This window comes from Aethalodelphis obliquidens, unplaced genomic scaffold, assembly GCF_003676395.1.
Source record: "Aethalodelphis obliquidens isolate GAN/ISIS:26980383/991018 unplaced genomic scaffold, ASM367639v1 scaffold73, whole genome shotgun sequence".
Taxonomy (NCBI): Eukaryota; Metazoa; Chordata; class Mammalia; order Artiodactyla; family Delphinidae; genus Aethalodelphis; species Aethalodelphis obliquidens.
In genome coordinates, this window is record NW_020838017.1 from 2874678 (window position 1) to 2897138 (window position 22461).

The window sequence follows — 22461 nt, forward strand, 5'->3', positions numbered from 1 at the left end:
TTACCACAAACCTTCAATTTGTAAAAAAAATACAGTATCTATGAAGTGCAGTAAAGCAAAGCACAATAAAACAAGGTACACCTGTATTATACATGACAATGAAAAATGGAAATGGCAAGCGTCTCTCAGTAAAGAAATGGAAAACTAAAATGTGGTATGGTCTCATAATAAAATATTATATGACATTAAAAATTAAAAATTTGGACCAATCTTAAGTACAATATTAAAATTTTTAAAACGGAGATACAGTAACCTACATATCAAATGAGATAGCTGACATAATTCTAAGAAGCATATAAAACAAAATATATATTCTTCCATGATACATACATTTCTGTCTACTTACACAAATAGAATGAGAAATTAATGTATATATATAAATGTATAAACATGTATATGAACAGTGAGTCAAGGATGAAAACCCAGCTGTGGTAGGCTGAATAATGGCCTAAGGATATTCATGTCCTAATCCTGGAACATGTGAATATTACTGTATACGGCAAGAGGGCCTTTGTAGATGTGATTAGCTAAGAATCCTGAAAAGAGAGCATCCTGGATTATCCAGGTGGACGCTAAGGATAATCAAAAGTGTCCTAATAAATAAGAAGGAGCCAGAAAGAGATGTGACTACAGAAGAGGAGAAGGCAATATAAAGAGTTGAGACTGATGTGATATGCCTTGAAAATGGAGGAAGGTGCCACAACAGCTGAAAAAAGCAAGGAAACAGATTCTCCCACCACAGCCCAGAAGGTACAAGTCCTGTCATCACCTTGTAAGATTAATTTGGACTTCCCTCTAACTTTGTGTTGGTTTAAACCATTAAATCTGTGGCAATTTGTTACAGCTGTAACAGGAAACTAATATACAGGGATACATTAATTGCCAGGAGTCAAAGTCCTTAATTGTTCTGAAGGAGACATCACTAGAGGGGTAGAAGGAGGGCTGTATGAAGTTATAGGAGCTGCTAGTAGAGGCTGTGCAGAAGAGCAGGCAGTGGGGTCAAATGATGCAGAGAGGTCAAGTAACTCCAAAACTGCAACATATCATTGGTAACAGACTCTGACCAGGGAAAACAGCAGAGCACAGAACTCTCAGGGCCACATCCCTCCAAAGGAACACCTAAAAACCTGGCAAAAACTATCAGAATCAACTTTAGCAGAACTCTGGAAAATAGACAAAGGTTACAACAATCAAGAGAATGATTAATCAAGAAAAATGCAACTGAAACCTGGTAGGAGGGATCTTGTGTTGTTTTAACTTACCCTTGCTTTGTCTCACCCTCTCAGGCTGTATTAGCTTGCTACAGTTGCCATAACAAAGTATACAGACTGAGTGGCTTAAACAACATAAGTTTATTATCTCACAGATCTGGAGGCTAGAAGTCCAAGATTAAGATGTCAGCAGGGCTGGTTCCTTCTGAGGGCTGTGAGATAGGAATCTATTCAAAGCCTTTCTCCTTGGCTTTCAGATGGCTGTCTTCTCCCTGTAACTCTACAACGTCTTCCTGCTATATGTAGCTCTGTGTCCAAATTTCCCTTTTATAAGGACACTAGTATTGGATTAGGGCCCACTCTAATGACCTCACTTTAACCTGACTACCTCTGTAAAGACCCTTTCTCCCAGTAAGATCATAGTCTGAGATATCAATGATTAGGACTTTAACATATAAATTTTCAGGAGACAGTTCAACCAGTAACATTTGGTCTTGAAGATGGACTCCAATATTCTTGGTGTAGATTCCTGGTGCCAGAGAGAGCAGAATGGAGTTGTTTCTCAACAATTGGGGTTGTTTGTTTTGAACTGTCTGGTGGAGGCCTGAAAAGACTACAGCAGAATGCTCAGAACCTCTCACATCAGAGAAATGACTACATGAAGGGCATTTACTGAAAACATTTAAAGGCAAATGAACCAGCTGCTGCCACTGGGGCAAAGGACGTCAGCTGGAGCAAACAAAAGATATGTCAAAATGTCTGTGAAGAAAAGCTGGGGAGTATACTTTGGGGCTTTGAAAAGTTTCCATATAGTCCTGGAAATCTAGAAGACCCACACATATCTAGGATGAGGCACATGTTCAAAAAAGTCCTGACAAAATCCTAAGCTCTCAACTCTGGGTGACTATCAAGCTCTGTACAAATAAGAAGTGAGGGTGAGGGAAGAGTTTTAAATTGCCCAGTGTGGTGTTGAGGATATGCTCCAATACACACAAACCCTACAGTAAGGACTGGGGAGATTTTTAGTTTTGTTGACTCCAGGCACTTAAGGAAATCTCTGTTAAATCACTAGTTGAGCACTATGTAAATGGGACAGAGATTTCAGTAATGACATGCAACAAAGAAGACAGTCTTTACAAAAATAGTTTAGACATTTACAAAACAAACAAAAAACTATGCCTCACACAACAGTAACAACTCTGAGGGTTGGGGAGGAGATCTGATATCTGAATTAACACATTATAATATTCAAAATGTCCAGTTTCACCAAAAAATTATAAGGCATTTAAATGAGAAAGTATAGCCCTTTCACAAGAAAAAAATTCACAGACACCTTCCCTGAGGAGGCCTAATCTTTGGATTTACTAGACAAAGATTATAAATCAATTGTCTTAAATAGGGTTAAAGAAGTAAAGGAACGATGGGGGGGAAATTAAAGGAAACCAGAAGAATGATGTTCCACCAAAGAGAATATCAAATAGAAATCCTGAAGTTGAAAAGTACAAAAATTGAAATAAAAACTTCAGTAGAGGGTTCAACAGCAGATGTGAACAGATGGAAAAAAGAATCAGCAAACTAGAAGATAGGTAAACTGAAATTATACAGTTTGAGAAAGAAAAAAGAATAAAGAAAGATAAACAGAGCCTAAGAGACCTGTGGAACACCATCAAGCACACCAACATTTGCATATTGGGAGTACCAGAAGGAAAGTAAAAGACAGAAAAAATATTTGAAAAAATAAAAGCCGAAAACCTCCCAAAGTTGATGAAAGACATGAACCTACACATCCAAAAAGCTCAAGGAATTTCAAGTAAAATACGCACAAAGAGACCCACTAAAACACAGTATAATCAATTGTCAAAGATAAAGAGAATCTTGAAAGAAATAAGAGAGAAGTGACTCATCATGTACAGAAGATCCTGAAAAGGAATATCCAATTTCTCATCAGAACCATGGAGGACAAGAGGCAGTGGCATGACATATTAAAGTGCTGAAAGAAAAACTTTCAATGAAGAATTCTATATTCAAAAATACTGTTCTTCCAAACAAAGAGAAATTAAGCCATTCTCAGATAAACAAAAGCCGAGGGAGTTTGCTGCTAATAGACTTGTCCTTCAAGAAAACCTAAAGAGTCCTTCAGGCTAAAATCAATGGAAGACACTAACTCAAAGCTAGTTAAAGAAATAAAGAACACCATTAAACTATAAAGGTAGGGACTTCCCTGGTGGTCCAGTGGGTAAGATTCTGCGCTCCCAATGCAGGGGGCTCAGGTTTGATCCTTGGCTGGGGAACTAGATCCCACATACATGCTGCAACTAAGAGTCCACATGCCACAACTAAGGAGCCTGCATGCCACAACTAAGAAGTCCACATGCCACCACTAAAGGTCCCACATGCCCACATGCTGCAACTAAGACCCAGCACAGCCAAAATAAATAAATAAAATAAATAAAGAAACAAATAAATAATTTTAAAAACTATAAAGGTATATGTGAAAGCCAATATTACTATATTTTTGGTTAATAACTCCTTTTTTTCTCTATCTAACTTAAAAGACAAAAGCATAAAACAATAATTACAAATCTATGACACATGGATTAGATCCCTAGGGCTGCTATGACAAATTCCCACAAACTGGTGGTTTGTAATGAGAAATTTATCCTCTCATAGTTCTAGAGTCTAGACGTCCAAAAGCAAGGTGTTAGCAAGGCCATGCTCCCTCTGGGACTCTAGACAGAAACTTTCCTTGCCTCCCCCTTATTTCCAATGGTGGCCAGCAATACTTGACATTCTCTGGATTGAAGCTGCATTACTCCAATCTCTGCTTCTGTCATCACATGGTGTTCTCCCTGTTTGTCTCTATCCTTCTGATACTGTGATACAGTAAGGAATATAGATATATTTTGGTCTTTGTCTCTGACAGGAGGAAGGAAATAATAAAGATTAGAGGAGAGACAAATAAGTGGGGAAAAAATAGAATGAACAAAACCAAAAGTGCTTCTCTAAAAAACAATCAACAAAACTGACAAACCTCTAGCTAGACTGACAAAGTAAAAAAGACTCAAAATATTAAAATCAGAAATGGAGACATTACTACCAACCTAACAGAAATAAAGAGGGTTATAAGACAATACTAAAAACAATTTACGTCAAAAAATTAGAAACTTAGATTAAATGAATAAATTCCTAGAAACACAAATAACCAACTGATTCAGGAAGAAATACAAAATGTGAATAGCAAGCAAAGAGATCAAATCAGTAATCAAAAACTTTTCAACAAAGAAAAGTCCAGAACCAGATGACTTCACTGCTGAATTTTAACAAACATTTAAAGAAGAATTAACACTAATCCTTCCCAAACTCTTCCAAAAAGAGGAAGAAAAACCCTGAAAAACGTTTTTCAGACCCCTGAAAAACGCAGGGGTTAGGGGTGATGACCTCAGTGTGGTTGAAAATCCGAGTATAACTTCAGAGCTATCCCTCCTTATCTGCGGTTCTGCACCTGCAGATTCAACCATCCATGGATTGTGTAGTACTGTAATATCTAGTATTGAAAAAACTCTGCATATAAGAGGACCCATGCAGTTTAAACCTGTGTAGTTCAAGGGTAAACTGTACTTCTTAATTAATTCAATGAGGCCAGCATTAATTACCCTAATATCTAAGTTAGATAAAGGCATCACAATAAAATGAAATTACAGGCCAATATTCCTTATGAATATAAATGTAATATCCTCAACAAAATACTACAAAATTGAGTCCAAACAACATATTAAAAGGATCATGGGTAATTCCCTGGCAGTTCAGTGATTAGGACTCCACACTTCCACTGCTGGGGGCAAGGGTTCCATCCCTGGTCAGGAAACTAAGATCCCACAAGCTGCGTGGTGCATTATGAATGAATGAATGAATGAATGAATAAACAAACAAATAAATAAACAGATCATGAATCCTGATGAAGTAGAATTTATACCAGGAATGAAAGAGCAGTTCAACATGAGAAAATCAATTTAATATACCAAATGAAGATGAAAAATCCCCACATGATGCTCAAGTGAAGCAGAAAAAGCACTTGACGATATCCAAAACCTTTTCAGGATAAAATCACTCAATAAACTAGGAATAGAAGTGAACTTCCCAACCTGATAAAAAGGCTTTTACGAAAAACCCATAGCTAGTATTTAATGGTAAAAGACTGAAAGCTTTCCCACTAAAATGCGGAACAAGACAAGAATACCCACCTTGGTCACTTCTATTCAACACTGTAAAAGAAGTCCCAGCCAGAGAAACCAGGCAATAAAAAGAAATAAAGCCATCCAAATTAGAAACAGTGAAGTAAAACTATCTCTGTCTTTAGATGACATGATCTTACACACAGAAAATCCTAAAATATCCATCAAAAAATTATTAGAGCTAATAAATTCAATAAAATTGTAGAACACAAGATTAACACACAAAATATCAGTTTAATGAACAATCCAAAAGTAAATTAAGAAAACAACTGTACTTACAATACCATCAAAAAGAATAAAATACTTTGGAACAGAGTTAACCAAGGAGGTCCAAGACTTGTATACACTGAAAACTACAAGACTTTGCTAAAAAAAATTAAAGACCTAAATAATGGAAGGACACTCCTTGTTCATGGGATAAAATACTTAATATAGTCAAGATAAGAATACTCCCCAGTGTTCCACAAATTCGATGAAAAATCCAACAGCCTTTTTTGCAGAAATGGACATGATCTTTATATTCACGTGGAATTGCAAGGAACCTCAAATAGCCAAAACAACCATGACAAAGAAGAACAAATCAGAGGACTCACGTGTTCTGACTTCAAAACTTGCCACAAAGCTAGAGAATCAAAACAGTATGGAACTGGCATAAGGGTACACATATAGATCAAGTGAACAGAACTGAAAATCTGGGAAAAAACCTACACATCTCTGGTGAACTATTTCTCATCAAGAGTACCAAGACCACTCAATGTGAAAAAAACAGTCTCTTCAACAAACGGTGTTGGGACAACTGGATATCCACATACAAATATATGAAACTGGACCCCTTCCTCATGTTATATATGCAAAAATTAACTCAAAATAGATCAAAGACCTAAATGTAAGAGCTAAAACTGTAACACTCTTAGGAGAAAACACAGTAAATCTTCATGATCTTGGTTTGGCAATGAGTTCTTAGATACGACATCAAAAGCACATACAACAGAAGAAAAATAGATAAACCAAACTTCATCACAATTAAAACCCTTGGGCTTTCCTGGTGGTGCAGTGGTTAAGAATCCTCCTGCCAATACAGGGGACACGGGTTTGAACCCTGGTCTGGGAAGATCCCACATGCCATGGAGCAACTAAGCCCGTGAGCCACAACTACTAAGCCTGCGTTCTAGATCCGAGCCGCAACTACTGAGCCCGTGAGCCACAACTACTGAAGCCTGCGTGCCTAGAGCCTGTGCTCCACAATGAGAAGCCACTGCAATGAGAAGCCCACCCACTGCAACGAAGAGTAGCCCCCGCTCGCTGCAACGAGAGAAAGCCCGCACGCAGCAACAAAGACCCAACGCAGCCAAATATAAAATAAATAAAATAAATTTATAAAAAAAAGAATCAAGCACCACTAAACTAATTTATTAAAAAAAATTAAAACCCTTTTTGATTCAAAGTATATACTATCAAAAGAATGAAAAGACAACTCAAAGAATGGGAGGAAATATTTGAAAATCATATAACTGATAGAAGCCTAGTACCTGAAATACTCTTATAATAAACAACCCAATTTAAAAATGGACAAAGGACACGAATAAATATGTCTGCAAAGTAGTTATAGAAATGTCCAAGAAGCACACAAAATGGTGCTCATTTGTCATTAGGGAAAAGCAAATCAAAACCACAATGAGATATGACTTCACACACACTAGGATGGCTATAATAAAAAAATACAGATGTTAACAAGTGTTGCTGAGGATGAGGAAAAACTGGAACTCTCATATATTGCTGGTGAAAATGTAAAATTGTGCAGCCACTGTGAAAAAGTTTGGTGGTTCCTCATTAAGTTAAAAATAATTAACATAGGACCCAGCATTTCCACTTCTAGGTATATACCCATAATTGAAAACAGGTTTTCTTTTTTTTTTAATGAAATACAATTATTTAATGAGACTATTCAAGACTGGAAAAGATGCAGTGATACAGGCAGAAAACAGGTTTTCAAACAAAAATGTGCACAAATGTTGACAGTGGCCCTATTCACAATAGCTGTAAGGTGGAAACAACAAAAATGTCCATCAATTGATACCTGCATAAACAAAATGTGGTACCTCCATACAGTGGAATATTGAGTCATGAAAAGATATGAAATCTTGGTAAAAGGGTACAAACTTTCAGCTATAAAATGAAAAAGGTCTGAGGATCTAATGTATAACATGGTGACTACACTGATAACATTGTATTGATTGTATAATTGAAATCTGCGGAGAACTTAAATGTCTCACAAAAAAAGAGAAAAATATGTGAGGTGGTGGATGTGTTAATTTAGTAGATGGGAGGAATCCTTTCATAACATATATGTATATCAAATTGTCATGATATGTACTTTAAATATCTTACAATTTTGTCAATTATACCTTAATAAAGCTGGGGGGTGGGGAAGGAATGAAGTCTGATACATGCTGCAATATGGATGAAATTCGAAAACATACTAAATGAAAGACACAAAAAACACATACTGTATAATTACATTTATGTAAAATATCTACAAGAGGCAAGTTCTTAGAGTCAGAAAGTAAATTAGTAGTTGCCAGGGACTGGGGTAAAAGGGGAATAGAGAATGACTTTAAAGTGTATTAGGTTTTATTTTGGGATGATGGAAATGTTCTGGAACTAGATAGTGATGATGGTTGCACAATACTGTGAATGTATTAAACGCCACTGAAATGTACACTTTAAAATGGTTAATTGTTTACATGTACTTAAACAATATATATTATTGGTGACCTTCACTGACCAAATTCCAGCAAATGATGAGGCAGAATCCATTCTGCATGAAGCAGATTGAAATTTGATTAGGTGCAGAAACACCTGCCAGAAAATCTTCTCTTAACTGAACACTCTACATACTGAGCAAGACAAAGAATTTTAGAAATTTATTTTAAGGACATGCAGTCAATTTATTCTGTAGATGTTCTAGTTTTATGCAGGGGTGGGCCCCCCCAAAAAACCCAAGACCATCAGAAAGCTGTCTACATGAGCATCAGTAATATGGCCTCCTGAAAAATCTCATTAACTGGGTTTTGCTTGGTACCATCTTTTGCATCCACTGAAGAATAATTACAGGCATTTATTTCATGGTTGCCACCAAAAGGTTGTTCATCATTTACAGGAAAAGAAACAAAAGGTTTTTTTTTTCTTCTTTCAGCTTTCAATGTCAGAAAATCTTTTGGCTCCAAAAGGAATCAGGCAGCTTTATTCACATGATCAATAAAAGCCATGTAACATAGTCTTTTTTTTAGCCATGACTACCAGAATGGTCAGAAATATTTGCAGCTCTAATGAGAACCTACTCTATAGCTCAGGGAACTCTACTCAACACTCTGTGGTGACCTAAATGGGAAGGAAATCCAAAAAATAAGAGGGGATATAGGTATACATATAGCTGATTCACTTTGCTGTACTGTAGAAATGAACACAACATCATAAAGCAACTATACTCCAATAAAAATTAATTTTTAAATAAATAAATAAATATTTGCAGCTTGATTTTGGTAACCACATAATTTCTTATGATCTGTGTATATGTGTCTCCTTGCCAATTCTGCTCTAGTGACCTGCTATTCCAATGTTACTGGCCTGTAGACCTCAATATCACCATCACCTGCAATCTCAGGTCCCATTCCATGTTTTGCAAACTTTCCAGGTGATTTTAATGCACATTAAAGTTTGAGAACCATTATGCTATGCTGTTTCCCTCAGTTTCATTTTACCTATTTCTACTTTTCCATTTCAAGTATAGGAGTCATTAACCCCATAAAATACATTGTTAAACAGTGTAGAAAGACTTTAACAACTCACATAAGATTTCTTCATATTTTGCTGGTCTTGGAAAAATGTTGAAATCTCTGAAGGTATAGCTGGGATAGAAAGAGAGGAATAAAGTCATTAGAGATATAGACTGCCTGCAACTCCTGGATTTGCCTATTTAAATGGCTACAAAAATAGCCCGGGTAAAATGCTTCTATGTGGGAGAATATCCTTTTCATCCTGCAGAAGGGGCAGGAAGGGACATATGAAAAAAAGTACTCACATGTCTATGTGTGACTGTGATATGGTCATGCAGAGCTTGGGTATGCAATTTTTCACTGGGTGAATGTAATTATTTTCTACTTTTTTTTTAAACAATATATGTACCCCTTTATTTCAAAGAAATTTAAAAATTACAAGGAAATTGGTCAAATAACAATACCCTAAATGAAGGAACACTAAGCTTTCATTAAGATATACAGCAAATGTTGTAATGTACACATATATTTTCTTATTTACTGCTTGAGGTAGAGAATTCACCCAAAGCTACGGAAAAAGGGAAGGAGGCACTTCAAGGCTACTTTTTAAGTGTTTTTCTAAAGTATGTGTATAGATAAACAACAAGGACCTACTGTACAGCACAGGGAACTATAAAATATAGTTATATATATAAAGCTATTCAGTATCTTGTAATAATCTATAATGGAAAAGAATCTGAAAAAGAATATATATATGTGTAACTGAATCACTTTGCTGTACACCTGAAACACTGTAAATCAATGATACTTCAATTTTAAAAATCAACTAATTAAAAAAAAATTTTAATATGGATAAAAGTAAAAAAAAATACAAAAAAGTATATATAGATCCTCAAAAGACTGCCTTTTAAGAAACATTTTACCAATGATGATGCAGCAGCAACCGGCCTGGGTATCAGGAGACTCAACATCTATTCTTGGCTCTGCCACTAACACAAAGCCAGGGAAATTCATTTACACCCTCAGGACCAATTTTTCCCAACTTTTAACAAGACAAATAGAAAGTTCTTCTTATACTGTTTTGTATAAGAAAATCATCAGCGTATTTTTAGATGCCAGATTCACTGTGCTAAGAGCTCAGAATCTGGGATGAGTGAGTGAAAAATAGAGAGTGCGGGTTTAACTGGGATTGCTAAAACAGAATTCATTCCAATCTAGCTGTAAAGCTCCTTTCCTCACACCATGTCCTCAAAAGCTCTCCAATGAACTTATATTTCCTGAGTAGCCTAACCCTCCTTCATTCCTCTCAGCCCAGTTCCCCTGCCTTCTGAAAACTGCTCCAGACTTTCCTCCATCAGGCAGCCTGTGACGACTTCTGAATGTGGCAACACCCAAATCTCACTCATTCTGAGCAGGCGGTGCAAACCTGGGATCTGCTCCCTTCTAGGAACTACTGCCTCTGCTAAGACACTTGCTCAAATGGTGGAGTGGTTCTCTCCCACGTCAGATTCTGTTCCTAGAGACTCCTCCTTACTTCACAAGAGGTACTTTATTCCAAGGTAGATGAGAAATGCACCTAAGGAACAAATTCATTTTCATTGGAACCTTCACCCAGGCCCGCAGTTCAACTCTTAGTATCCATTATTCCATAGAATCTCAGGTCGGACCTTCAATAAACTCAAACCAAGGCTGCTCAGAACACAAAACTAGACTGTTACAGAACTAACTCAGAAACAATTATGCTCTCTGTCCCCAGGACTCCGAAGACATCTAGAAATCCCAGAAACAGAGCTGTTACATGGTAATACTCAACCGTTCAAATTATTTTTCACACGTCAAATTATTTTTGCTAAGTTCTGGGGAGGATGCAGTGCTGGCTTTTATAACCAAGACAGTAAATGCGAAAGACCATGACATTCGGAGAAAATCTGAGTATGTCTTCTAGTTTGTTATCTGATCGTTTTGTGGCTTTGTCTATATAACTGTCCTCTCAGTCTCAGTGTTCTAATCTGCTACAGTGGGGAGAGTTATACTGACCTAAGTGACAGGTTGTAAGCCATAAAGTAATGAGTAAGAAGAAGAATTATTTCTACGAACCACGGTAGCTAACATTTACTGCCAGGCACTGTGCTATGGTATTTAATCCTCTGAACAACCCCACGAGGCACGTGTTATTAATATCACGTGTTTCACAGACGAGAAAATGAAGTCTCACGTAGGTAACTTTCCCAGATAATTTCTTTATACCTAGTTCTGCCCTGCACCCAAGCTCCCCTCAAACCCGTCCCCCACTCGCGGGCAGGGCGCACCCATCACGCATGTGCACATGCCCCACTCCCGTGGCCGCAGATACCAGGCGGCCTGCGTCGCGGAATTTGCGGCCTCACCGAGGTCTGGCGTCCCCACGCCCGACGCCGACGACTTCTCCAGAGGGAAACTCCGCCAAGGCCGCCACCACCTGCCCTCTCAGGTTCTTACGCCGCGGGTCCTGCTCCTCCCCACCTTCGGGCACCGCAGTCCCCCCGCCTACTCCCTGGAGCCGCGCAGGGCCGCCTCCTCCCTCCCCCCGGCCCTCGTCCAACCCTTCTGCCTCGCCCGCCACTCCCACTAGGGCCGCACCAGCTCCCTGAGCGGCGCGCAGACCCGGACGCTCCGTAACCATCTGCCACAATCGTCCCGAGGCTTTCTAGAGGCAGAGCCTCCAGGCTATTAGACATGCGCAGAAGGAGACGCGAAAAAGAGACCGGTTCCCGTGACCATGCGCGGTGAGCTCACGAACTTCCAGACTCCATTTCCCAGAAGCCTGCTCGCCCAGTACCTTGAAAGAATTTCGGTAACATTTTTGTTCCTTAGCAATTCAGAGATTGTGGGCTAGGGTTATCACTTCTACTGTATGCAGCCCTGAGTTCTTTTAGTACCTCACAAAAAGAGTCTCACAGCCAGTGTGCCTTTTAAACACCAGGCTACCCAAGGAAGCAAAGTTGTAAATCAATGTGAATTATGAATATGAACAGGAAAGTTACTTTAAATACTAAGAAATTAAATGAATTAAATACTAGGAAATACTAGCAATAAGATGATACTGTTTAAAAGTAAACAGTATATGGTAGCATTTCTCTCAGCAGTGAAAAAGATAGCAAGATGGCGCGTTGGATATCAAAAATAAATCCAGGCTTCAGGTTAAGAGAAGCCTCTAAAAAAGACTACTGCAATAGAAATAATGCCCTGACTTAAGGATCGGAAAGCTTCTCAAAATTAAATAGAAAAAGGCTTTTCTTTTCTAGGGAGGAATAAGAAGGATTAGCGGGAACTCGAGAGGAAATTGAGTGAGTGGAGGAGGTGAACAAACAGCGTGATGGGGTAGTCTGACTGGAAATTTGTCTGACTCTGTTAAGCCCTTTTTGGAATGAGCTGTTAAGGGATGGGAGGATATATTCTTTATTTCTGTGCTTGGTCACACTGGGGGACAGCCAAAGTTTGGGGCTTGTGAGGGCGAGAGAAGCCTGATTAAAGTTTGGTCCAAGCTAAGTCAGTGTAGACCTACCCTACAAGAAATTCTAAACTCTGTCTGTTAGCCTGAAAAGGAAGGATACTCAACACTAGACAGTAACTTAAAGCCGTATTAACAAATAAAGAATACCAGTAAAGATAACTACATAGGCAAACATGAAAAGAAGTACTGTTGTGTTTCTTTGTTAGTAACTCCTCCTTTTTTTTTTTTTTTTTTTTTTTAATGAGTGGGATTATGTTCCCATCTCACTGGTTGTTTGGCCTGAGGCTTCCAACACTGGAGATTGTAGGCTGTTGGGTAGAGCTGGGTCTTGGTGCTGAGATGAGGACCTCCGTGACACCTCACTCTGATGAATATTCCCTGGGGTCTGAGGTTCTCTGTTGTTAGTCCAGTGGTTCGGACTTGGAGCTCCCAACGCAGGAGCTACAGCCTGACCTGGCTCGTGAACCAAGATCCTGCAGGCTGCATGGGGTGGCAAAAAAAGAATGGGCTCAACAACATGGACTTCCCTTTACCAAGGCTGACTTGGCTAATGCTACTGCTAAGTGTCTAATCTGTCATCAACAACAGACATCAACACTAACTCCTGATGTGGCACCATTATCTGGGAGGACCAGCAAGCTACCTCCTGGCAGGTTGATTATATTTGACCTCTTCCATTATGGAGGGGGCAGAGATTCATTCTTACTGGAATAGATACACATTCTGGATATGGATTTGCCTTCCCTACGTGTAATGCTTCTGTCAGCACCACCCCTTGTGGTCTCAAAGAATGTCTTATCAACCTCATAGTATTCCTCATAGCATTGTATCTGGTCAAGAAACTCATTTCACAGCAAAGGCTCATGCCCATGGAATTAACTGGTCTTACAACATACTCTATTACCCAGAAGGAGCTGGCCTAACTTGAAAGGTGGAATGGCTTACTAAAGACTCAATTATGTTGCCAATTGGAAGACAATATCCTGAGAGGATAGATAGTGTCTTCAGGAATGTAGTATATGCTTTTAAGTAAGCATAAGCCACTGCCCCTTTCCCCATGGTTGCTAGGCTCCCAGCACCCATGGAGCATTCTTGGTACTACCAAATCAATGAGAGAGTTTTTAATATACCTTCACATGCCTAGTCCACAAGATTTGGGGCCTTAGGGGTCTTAGAAACTCAGAGAATCCTCAAGCCTGAGGAGACTCCAGGCCTCAGGGCCCATACAAGTTTCCCCCCTTAAAGTAAATGTAGTAGGAGCAGTAGGGCCAAGGTGGTGCCATTCTTGATTCACACGCATATATTTACAAATATTCTCAACAATAGTGTTTTTAATTATGTCTTGGCTCATGTTGAATATAGTTGTGATGGTCACTCACACAATGTTATGAGCCTCTCCCTTAGGATAGCAGGTTACTATGGCCCTAAGGGTTCATCCTGGAGGTCACCAAGTTGACCTACTTGAGCACAAGACAGCAACCTGGGTTTCAAGAACAATCCAGGACCTCATCCTTTCTCTCTTTACCCCTATTCTAGGCTCAATATATTTGAAAAATTCAAAAATATATACATACAGGGACTTCCCTGGTGGTGCAGTGGTTAAGAATCTGCCTGCCAGTACAGGGGACATGGGTTCGAGCCCTGGTCCAGGAAGATCCCACGTGTCACAGAGCAACTAAGCCCGTGCACCACAACTACTGAGCCTGTGTTCTAGAGCCCGCGAGCCACAACTACTGAGCCCACATGCCACAACTACTGAAGCCTGCATGCCTAGAGCCCGTGCTCTGCAACAAGAGAAGCCACTGCAATGAGAAGCCCGTGAACCACAACAAAGAGTGGCTCCCGCTCGCTGCAACTAGAGAAAACCCACGCACAGCAACGAAGACTCAATGCAGCCAAAAATAAATAAATAAATTTATTTAAAAAATATATATATACATACAAAATTTTTCCGTAATAACCCCTCCACACAGAAGAAATGCTCATAAATCTGGAGGTAAATAAATTAAAGTTCTAGTTGAATGCAGGAAGAAGAGAGTCAATTAGCCTAATTTATCAAGATCTCTTGGGCTGCATCATGAGATTTGTTTATTTGGGCCTGTGAGATAATAGAAAATATATTTTGGTCTCTGCCCCCAGTTCCTGGCACAGGGCTCCTAAAACACTTGAAAATTCCTAAGTGATAAGAACACCAGAAGCATTTCTCTTCCAATATTTGGTCTTTGACCCTGGTTCCTGACAGTGCTTATGAAACTCTGGGAATTTCCTGGGTGATATTTCCTTTTGTTCTGATGAGGCAACTCTGGGTTGGCTCCTCCAAGGGCTCCTCGATGGGTGTAAAATCAGTAACCCAACCTTCCAAATTGAGACATTTAAAAAGCAAGAGCAAAATAAACTTCAAGCAAGTAGAAAGAACTGATAATAAAAGATTAGAGCACAAATTAATAAAACAGAATAGAAAAACAATAGAGAAAATCAATGAAACAAAAAGCCAGTTCTTTGATAAGATCAATAAAACTGAGAAACCCTTAGCTAGATAGATGGAGGGATGAGGGGAGAAGGGAGGAAGTGAGATAGGGGAGACTCAGATTACTAGAATCAGAAATAAAAAAGAGGAATTTACTATCCACCTTACAGAAACAAATAAAAATAGATTATAAGAAATACTAGGAACAATTGTATGCCAGTAAATTAGGTATCTTACTACAAATGGAAAAATTCCTAGAAAGACACAAAGGATCCAAACTGACTGAAGAATAAATGGACAATCTGAACAGACCTACGACATGTAAAGAGATCAAGTCACTAATCAGTAATTACCAGCAAGAAAAGCCTAGGCCCAGGTGGTTTCACTATGAATTCTACCAAACATTTATAGAAGACTCAATAACAATTTTTCACAAACAGTTCCAAAAAAATAGAAGAGGATGGTACATTTCCCAACTCATTCTGTGAGGTCAGTATTATGCTGAAAACAAAACCAAAGGCATGACAAAAAATAAAAATAAAAACGAGACAAGTATCTCCTATGAATATAGGCATAATAATCCCCAACAAAAGAATAGCAAACTAAATCTTACATAACATACAAAGAAATTATAAATCATGACGAAATTTTCCCCAGGAATGCAAGGTTGGTTTAACATTTAATAATCTATGTCATATATCATATCAATAATATAAAACTAAAAACCACATGACCATCTCAGCACACATAGAAAAAGCACTTGACAAAATTCAACACACTTTTATAATAAAAGCTCTCAACAAGTTAGGAGTAAAAGGAAACTTCTTCAACCTGGTAAAGAGCATCTATATAAACCTACAGCTAATATCATACTTAATGATGAAACACTGGATGCCTTCCCCCTAGGATCAATAATAATTCAAGGATGCCAATTATTTCCACTTTTATTCAACTGTGTACTAGAGCAGTGGTCCCCAGCCTTTTTGTCACCAGGGACCGGTTTCATGGAAGAATATTTTTCCACAGACGGTTGGGGGATGGGGAGGGATTGTTCAGGCGGTAATGCGAGTGATGGGGAGCAGCAGATGAAGCATCGTTCACTCGCGCACCGCTCACCTCCGGCTGTGCAGCCCAGTTCCTAACAGGCCATGGACCAGTACCAGTCCGTGGCCTGGGGCTTGGGGACCCCTGTACTAGACGCCTTAGCCAGGGCAATTAGGCCAGAAAAATAAATAAAAATCATACAGATTAGAAAGGAAGAAGTAGGAATTCCTTGGTGGTCCAGTGGTTAGGACTTAGCACTCACACTGGCAGGGCCCCAGGTTTGATCCCCGGTGGGGGAACTAAAATCCCATAAGCCAAGGGGTGTGGTCAAAAAAAAAATAAAGAAAAGAGAGGAAAAGAAAGGAAGAAGTAAATCTCTATTTGCAGATGACATTATCCTGTATATATAAAATCCTAAAGAATACTTGAGTTCAACCAGGTGCCAGGATACTAGGTCAATATGAAAAAATCAATTCTATTTCTATACACTTGTAATGAACAATCTAAAAACAAAATTAAAGAAACAATACTACTTAACAATAGTACCAAAAGAATAGAATACTTAGGGATAACTTTAACAAAAGAATTACAAAACTTGCACCTAAAAACTGCAAGACATTGATCAAAGGAAACAAAAATCTAATTAAAGGAAAGAAACTATTCATTCTATTTTATTTTTTTGGCCACGCAGCATGTGGGATCTTAGTTCCCCGACCAGGGATTGAACCTGTGCCCCCTGCAGTGGAAGTGTGGAGTCTTAACCACTGGACCACCAGGGAAGTTCCAAAAAAGCCCAAAGTTTTAGATCACAGGTCTTAGTATTGTTAAGATGTCAATACTCCCCAAATTAGTCTACAGATTTGATGCAATTCCTACCATAATCCCAGCTGGCTTCTTCATAAAAATTGACAATTGATTCTAAAATTTATATAGATTAACAAGGGACATAGAACAGCCATAACAATCTTGAAGAAGAAAACTCACACTTATGAATTTTAAAACTTACTGTAGAGAAGCAGTATCAAAGACAGTGAAGTATGGACGTAAGTATAGAAATACAGAGCAACAGAATAGAATTAAGAGTCCAGAAATAAACTCATAGATCTGTGGGCAACTGATTTTTGGCAAGTGTGTCAAGAATATTCAATAGGGAAAGAATAATTTAAAAATAAACGGTGCTGGCTGTTGGTAGGAATGTAAATTGAAACAGCCACTATGGAGAACAGTATGGAGGGTCCTTAAAAAACTAAAAACAGGACTACCATACGACCCAGCAATCCCACTACTGGGCATATACCCTGAGAAAACCATAGTTCAAAAAGAGTCATGTACCACAATGTTCACTGCGGCACTATTTACAATAGCCAAGACATGGAAGCAACCTAAGTGTCCATCAACAGATGAATGGATAAAGAAGATGTGGCACATATATGCAATGGAATATTACTCAACCATAAAAAGAAACAAAATTGAGTTTTTGTAGTGACGTGAATAGACCTAGAGTAAGTCAGAAAGAAAAACAAATACCATATGCTAACACATATATATGGAATCTAAAAATTATATATGGTTCTGAAGATGCTAGGGGAAGGATGGGAATAAAGATGCAGATGTAGAGAATGGACTTGAGGACACAGGGAGGGGGAAGGGTAAGCTGTGATGAAGTGAGAGAGTGGCATTGACATATATACACTACCAAATGTAAAATAGCTAGCTAGTGGGAAGCAGCTGCATAGCACAGGGAGATCAGCTCTGTGCTTTGCGACCACCTAGAGGGGTGGGGTAGAGGGGGTGGGAGGGAGACACAAGAGGGAGGGGATATGGGGATATATGTATACGTATAGCTGATTCACTTTGTTATACAGCAGAAACTAACACAACATTGTAAAGCAATTATACTCCAATAAAGTTTAAAAAACTGGTGTTAGTACAACCAGATAGCCACTTACAAATGAATAAAGTTAAACCCTTATTTCATACTATAGGAAAAGATTAACTCAAAACAGATCAAAGACCTAAATGTAAGAGCTAAAAGTATAAAATTCTTAGAAGAAAACATAGGGGTATATCTGCATGACCTTGGATGTGGCAATGAATTCTTAGACATGATACCAAAAGTACAAGCAACTAAGCAAAATATAAACTGTACTTCATTGAAATGCAGAACTTTTGTGCTTGAAAGGACAGTATCAAGAGAGTGAAAAGACAACCTACAGAACTGGATTACAAGGACTTCCCTGGTCGTCCAGTGGTAAAGAATCCACCTTACAATGCAGAGGACGTGGGTTTGATCCCTGGTAAGGGAACTAAGATCCCACATGTGGCAGGGCAACTAAGCCCGCGTGCCACAACTACTGAGCTCGCACGCCAACTAGAGAGCCTGCGTGCTGAAACTACAGAGCCCACCCGCTCTGGAGCCTGGGCGCCACAACTAGAGAGAAGCGTGCATACCACAATGAAGAATCCCACGTGCTGCAACTAAGACCCAACACAGCCAATAAATAAATAAATAGATAATTATTTGCCTTGATCGGTTTAAAAAAAAAGAATTGGATTACATATTTGCAAATCATATATCTGATAAGAGACGTGCATCTAGACTACACCAAAAACTTTTACATCTCAATACTAAAAGAACAATAAAATAACACAATTTAAAAATTGGCAGCAGATCTGAATAGAAATTTCTCCCGAGAAGATATACAAATGGCCTATAAACTTAGGAAAAGAGGTTTATCCTCATTATTCATCAGGGAAATGCAAATCAAGACTACAGTGCAGTTGTAGTTCATAACACTAGGATGACTAGAATAAAATATCAGATAAAAGCAAGTCTGTGTAGGGGAGTTCCCAGGTGGTCTAGTGGTTAGGATTTGGCACTTTCACTGCCGTGGTCTGGGTTCAATCCCTGGTCGGGGGACTGAGCTCCTGTAAGCCACGTGGCATGGCCAAAAAAAAAAAAAAAGTGTGTGTAAGGATGTGTAAAAATAGGAACCATCATACACTTCTGGTGAGGATGAAAAATTGTGAAGCCACTGTGGAAAAAAGTCTGGCAGTTCTTCAAAATATTAAACATAGAGTTACCATGTGAATCACCAATTTAATTCCTAGGTAAATACCCAAGAGTAACGAAAACATGTCCAAGCAAAAGTTATACATGAATGTTTATAGCAACGTTATTCACAATATCTAAAAGGTGGAAACAATCCAAATGTCCATCACCTGATGAAGGGATAAAGAAAATTGATACAAAACAAAAATATTCCATACAAGGGAATATTATTCAGTCATAAAAAAGAATGAAGTATTAATACGTGCTAAAACATGGAAGAACTTTTTAAAATAAATTTATTTCATTTATTTATATTTGGCTGCGTTGGGTCTTCATTGCTGCGTGCGGGCTTTCTCTAGTTGCAGTGAGTGGGGGCTACTCTTCGTTGCAGTGTGTGGGCTTCTCATTGCGGAGGCTTCTCTTGTTGTGGAGCACAGGCTCTAGGTGTGCCGGCTTCAGTAGTTGTGGCTCGTGGGCTCTAGAGCACCGGCGCAGTAGTTGTGGTGCACAGGCTTAGTTGCTCCGCAGCATGTGGGATCTTCCTGGACCAAGCCTCGAACCCATGTCCCCTGCACGGCAGATGGACTCTTAACCACTGTGCCACCAGGGAAGCCCATGGAAGAACTTTGAAAGACATTATGTAAAGTGAAAGAAATCAGTCACAAGAGGCCACATATTGTTTGATTCCATTTATATGGAGACAACAATAGATTAGTAGTTGCATGGCATTGCGGAGATGAAGGTATAGGGGGATGATAGCTAAAGCATATGGGGTTTCTTTTGAGTTGATGAAAGTGCTCTAAAACTGACTGTGGTGATGATCACTCTTATCTGTGCATAAACTAAAAACGACTGAATTGTACACTTTAAATGAGTTGTATGTTATATGAATTATATCTCAATAAAACTGTTATTTCTTAAAAATGATAAGAATACTTTAAGAGGATCCAAAAGCTAACCTACGATAGCTCTCAATGCCCAAACACAGAACAATTTGAGCAACATAATAACATAATAGTATTGGATGAAATTAAAAGAGTCAGGGAAAAGGAACTGACCTAAAAAAAAAGGGAGCAACCACATGAATGAATCTTAAATGAATTTTGCTAAGCCAAACCCAGGAGATACATGTAATTCCATTTGACATTCTGAAAAGGGTAAAATTATAGAACAGAAGACAGATCAGAGAGTGCCAATGGTTGAGTGAGAAGGTGGGTTGAATAACCATGGTTGGGAATAAAATAAATATCCATACTGATATAAATAAATGATGTAATAAATAAATGCTGGAAATGAAAGTTTTCCCTTACAGGGGATTCCCAGTTAATAAATATAGAAGAAAGAGGTGAAATATAAAATCACCAATTGGAACACCACAGTAATAACTGTTGCAGGCAAGAGCCACCAGTGAAAGCTAAAATTAGTGGCCAAAACTCTAAGTAGGAATAGTATATTTGCATAGCCTTAAAGGTTCTCGCCCCAAATTTACTACTAAATGTGGTGATTTAAAAATATGACCCTAAATTTGAGATGGAGCTTATTCCGCTCCCACTGAGTGCACTGGACTTAGTAACCCACACCTAAGCATAGATTGGAAAGGGGAAAATCCTAAAGATATAGTGGAGAAACCTGTCAGACACCACCTTCACCAAGTAACCAAGGTTAATATAAGTTGTGTTGATATCATGTGTCCCCTCATATATAGGTAGGACACATCCTCTCTGTGGTATTCTTTCTAAAAATTTATAACCTCAGTCCAATCAGGAGAAAACATCAGACAAACTCAAAGTCAGGGACATTCTTCATAATATCTGACCACTATTCTTCAAACATCTGAAGGTAATGAAAGACAAGGAAAGACCACGAAACTATTGCAGATGGGACGAGACCAAACAGACTTGATGATTAAACGTACTGTGGTATCCTGGATTGAATCCTGGATCAGTAAAAGCGCATTAATGGAAAAACTGATGAACGCGGAATAAACTCTGTAGTTTAGTTGATACAATTGTACCCGTATCACTTTCTTAGTTTTGGTAAATGTAACCATGGTTATGTAAAATGTTAACAATTAAAGGGACTTCCCTGGTGGTCCAGTGGTTAAGAATACGCCTTCCAATGTAGGAGACTTAGGTTTGATCCCTGGTGGGGGAACAGATCCCACATGCCACAGGGCAACTGAACCCGCACGCGCGGCAACTAGAGAAATCCTCACGCTGCAACGAAGGTCCCATGTGTGCCGCAACTAAGACCTGATGCAGCCGAATAAAAATAAATAAATAAATGTTAACAATTAGGTGAAACTGGGTGAAGAGTATATGGGAACTATCTTTGCAACTCTTCTGTAAATCTGTAGTAAAAAAAAGTTAAATGACATTGATCAAAAAGAGTTAACTACATATTCTTTTATGAAAAGTTCATCATAAAATAATACACCCATATGCTCATACTGTGCTAAAAATGTCATGAGGATGCCCACATAAAAGAATGTATATTTGGTTCCAGGTAAAGCATTTCTGAGAGATGATAAAGTGCTTTCTTCGTAAGTTTGGTGTGTGAACAGTTTCTTACATAGGAACAGTTTTTATTATTAATACTGAATTGCTAGGTTGCTTTTTTCCTCATTCCGCGGAATAACTAGGCTGCTCACAGATATTATTTTAGTTTACATAGATTTACTGTCTAAACTATAGAAGATAAATTTAACAAAACTAAAATAACATCTGTCCACGTTCATAAATTAAATTCATGTACCACTTTGCTTCTCTTGGTTTGTGTCTAGTCGAAAACGCACACTGCTTTGACATACATCTCTGGGACACGGACAGAATCCAGGGTCCAGGTAGCAGGAGTGAATATATCAGATAGTAATATCTCAATCCAGTCAACAAGGCAGAAACTCTACCAGCTGATTTCTAAAGGAGTGCGCATGGCGTAAACTGGGCAAGGTAATCTTAAGAAACGTACTGAACAATTTATGTGCCAGACGTCATCCTAAGTGCTTTTACAATGTAAACGCCCTTAATCTTCATAAAAACCGTTAGCTAGGTACTGTACTACTATTAGCTTACTTTTGTACAATTTAGGAGTGAGGCATTCCTTCTAAAGGTAGAGCCACTTTTCCAACCCAAGCTGCCAGAAGCCAACTTCCAACTCGCCGCCACCGCGCCACGCTGCTCCCTCCCT

General features: G+C 38.7%; 1 protein-coding gene across 1 annotated transcript in view; it reads right to left on the reverse strand.

Moving 5' to 3' along the window:
- Positions 1–11918, reverse strand: part of LOC113612215 (zinc finger protein 33B-like) — a 37287-nt gene extending 25369 nt beyond the window's left edge. The window contains exons 1-2 of the mRNA XM_027091909.1: positions 11839–11918; positions 9293–9351 (exon numbers count right to left, since the gene is read on the reverse strand). Coding sequence (XP_026947710.1) covers positions 9293–9351; positions 11839–11881 — 102 coding nt within the window. The 5' untranslated portion in view covers positions 11882–11918. The remainder of the gene's footprint in view (positions 1–9292; positions 9352–11838) is intronic.
- Positions 11919–22461: the final 10543 nt, after the last annotated feature.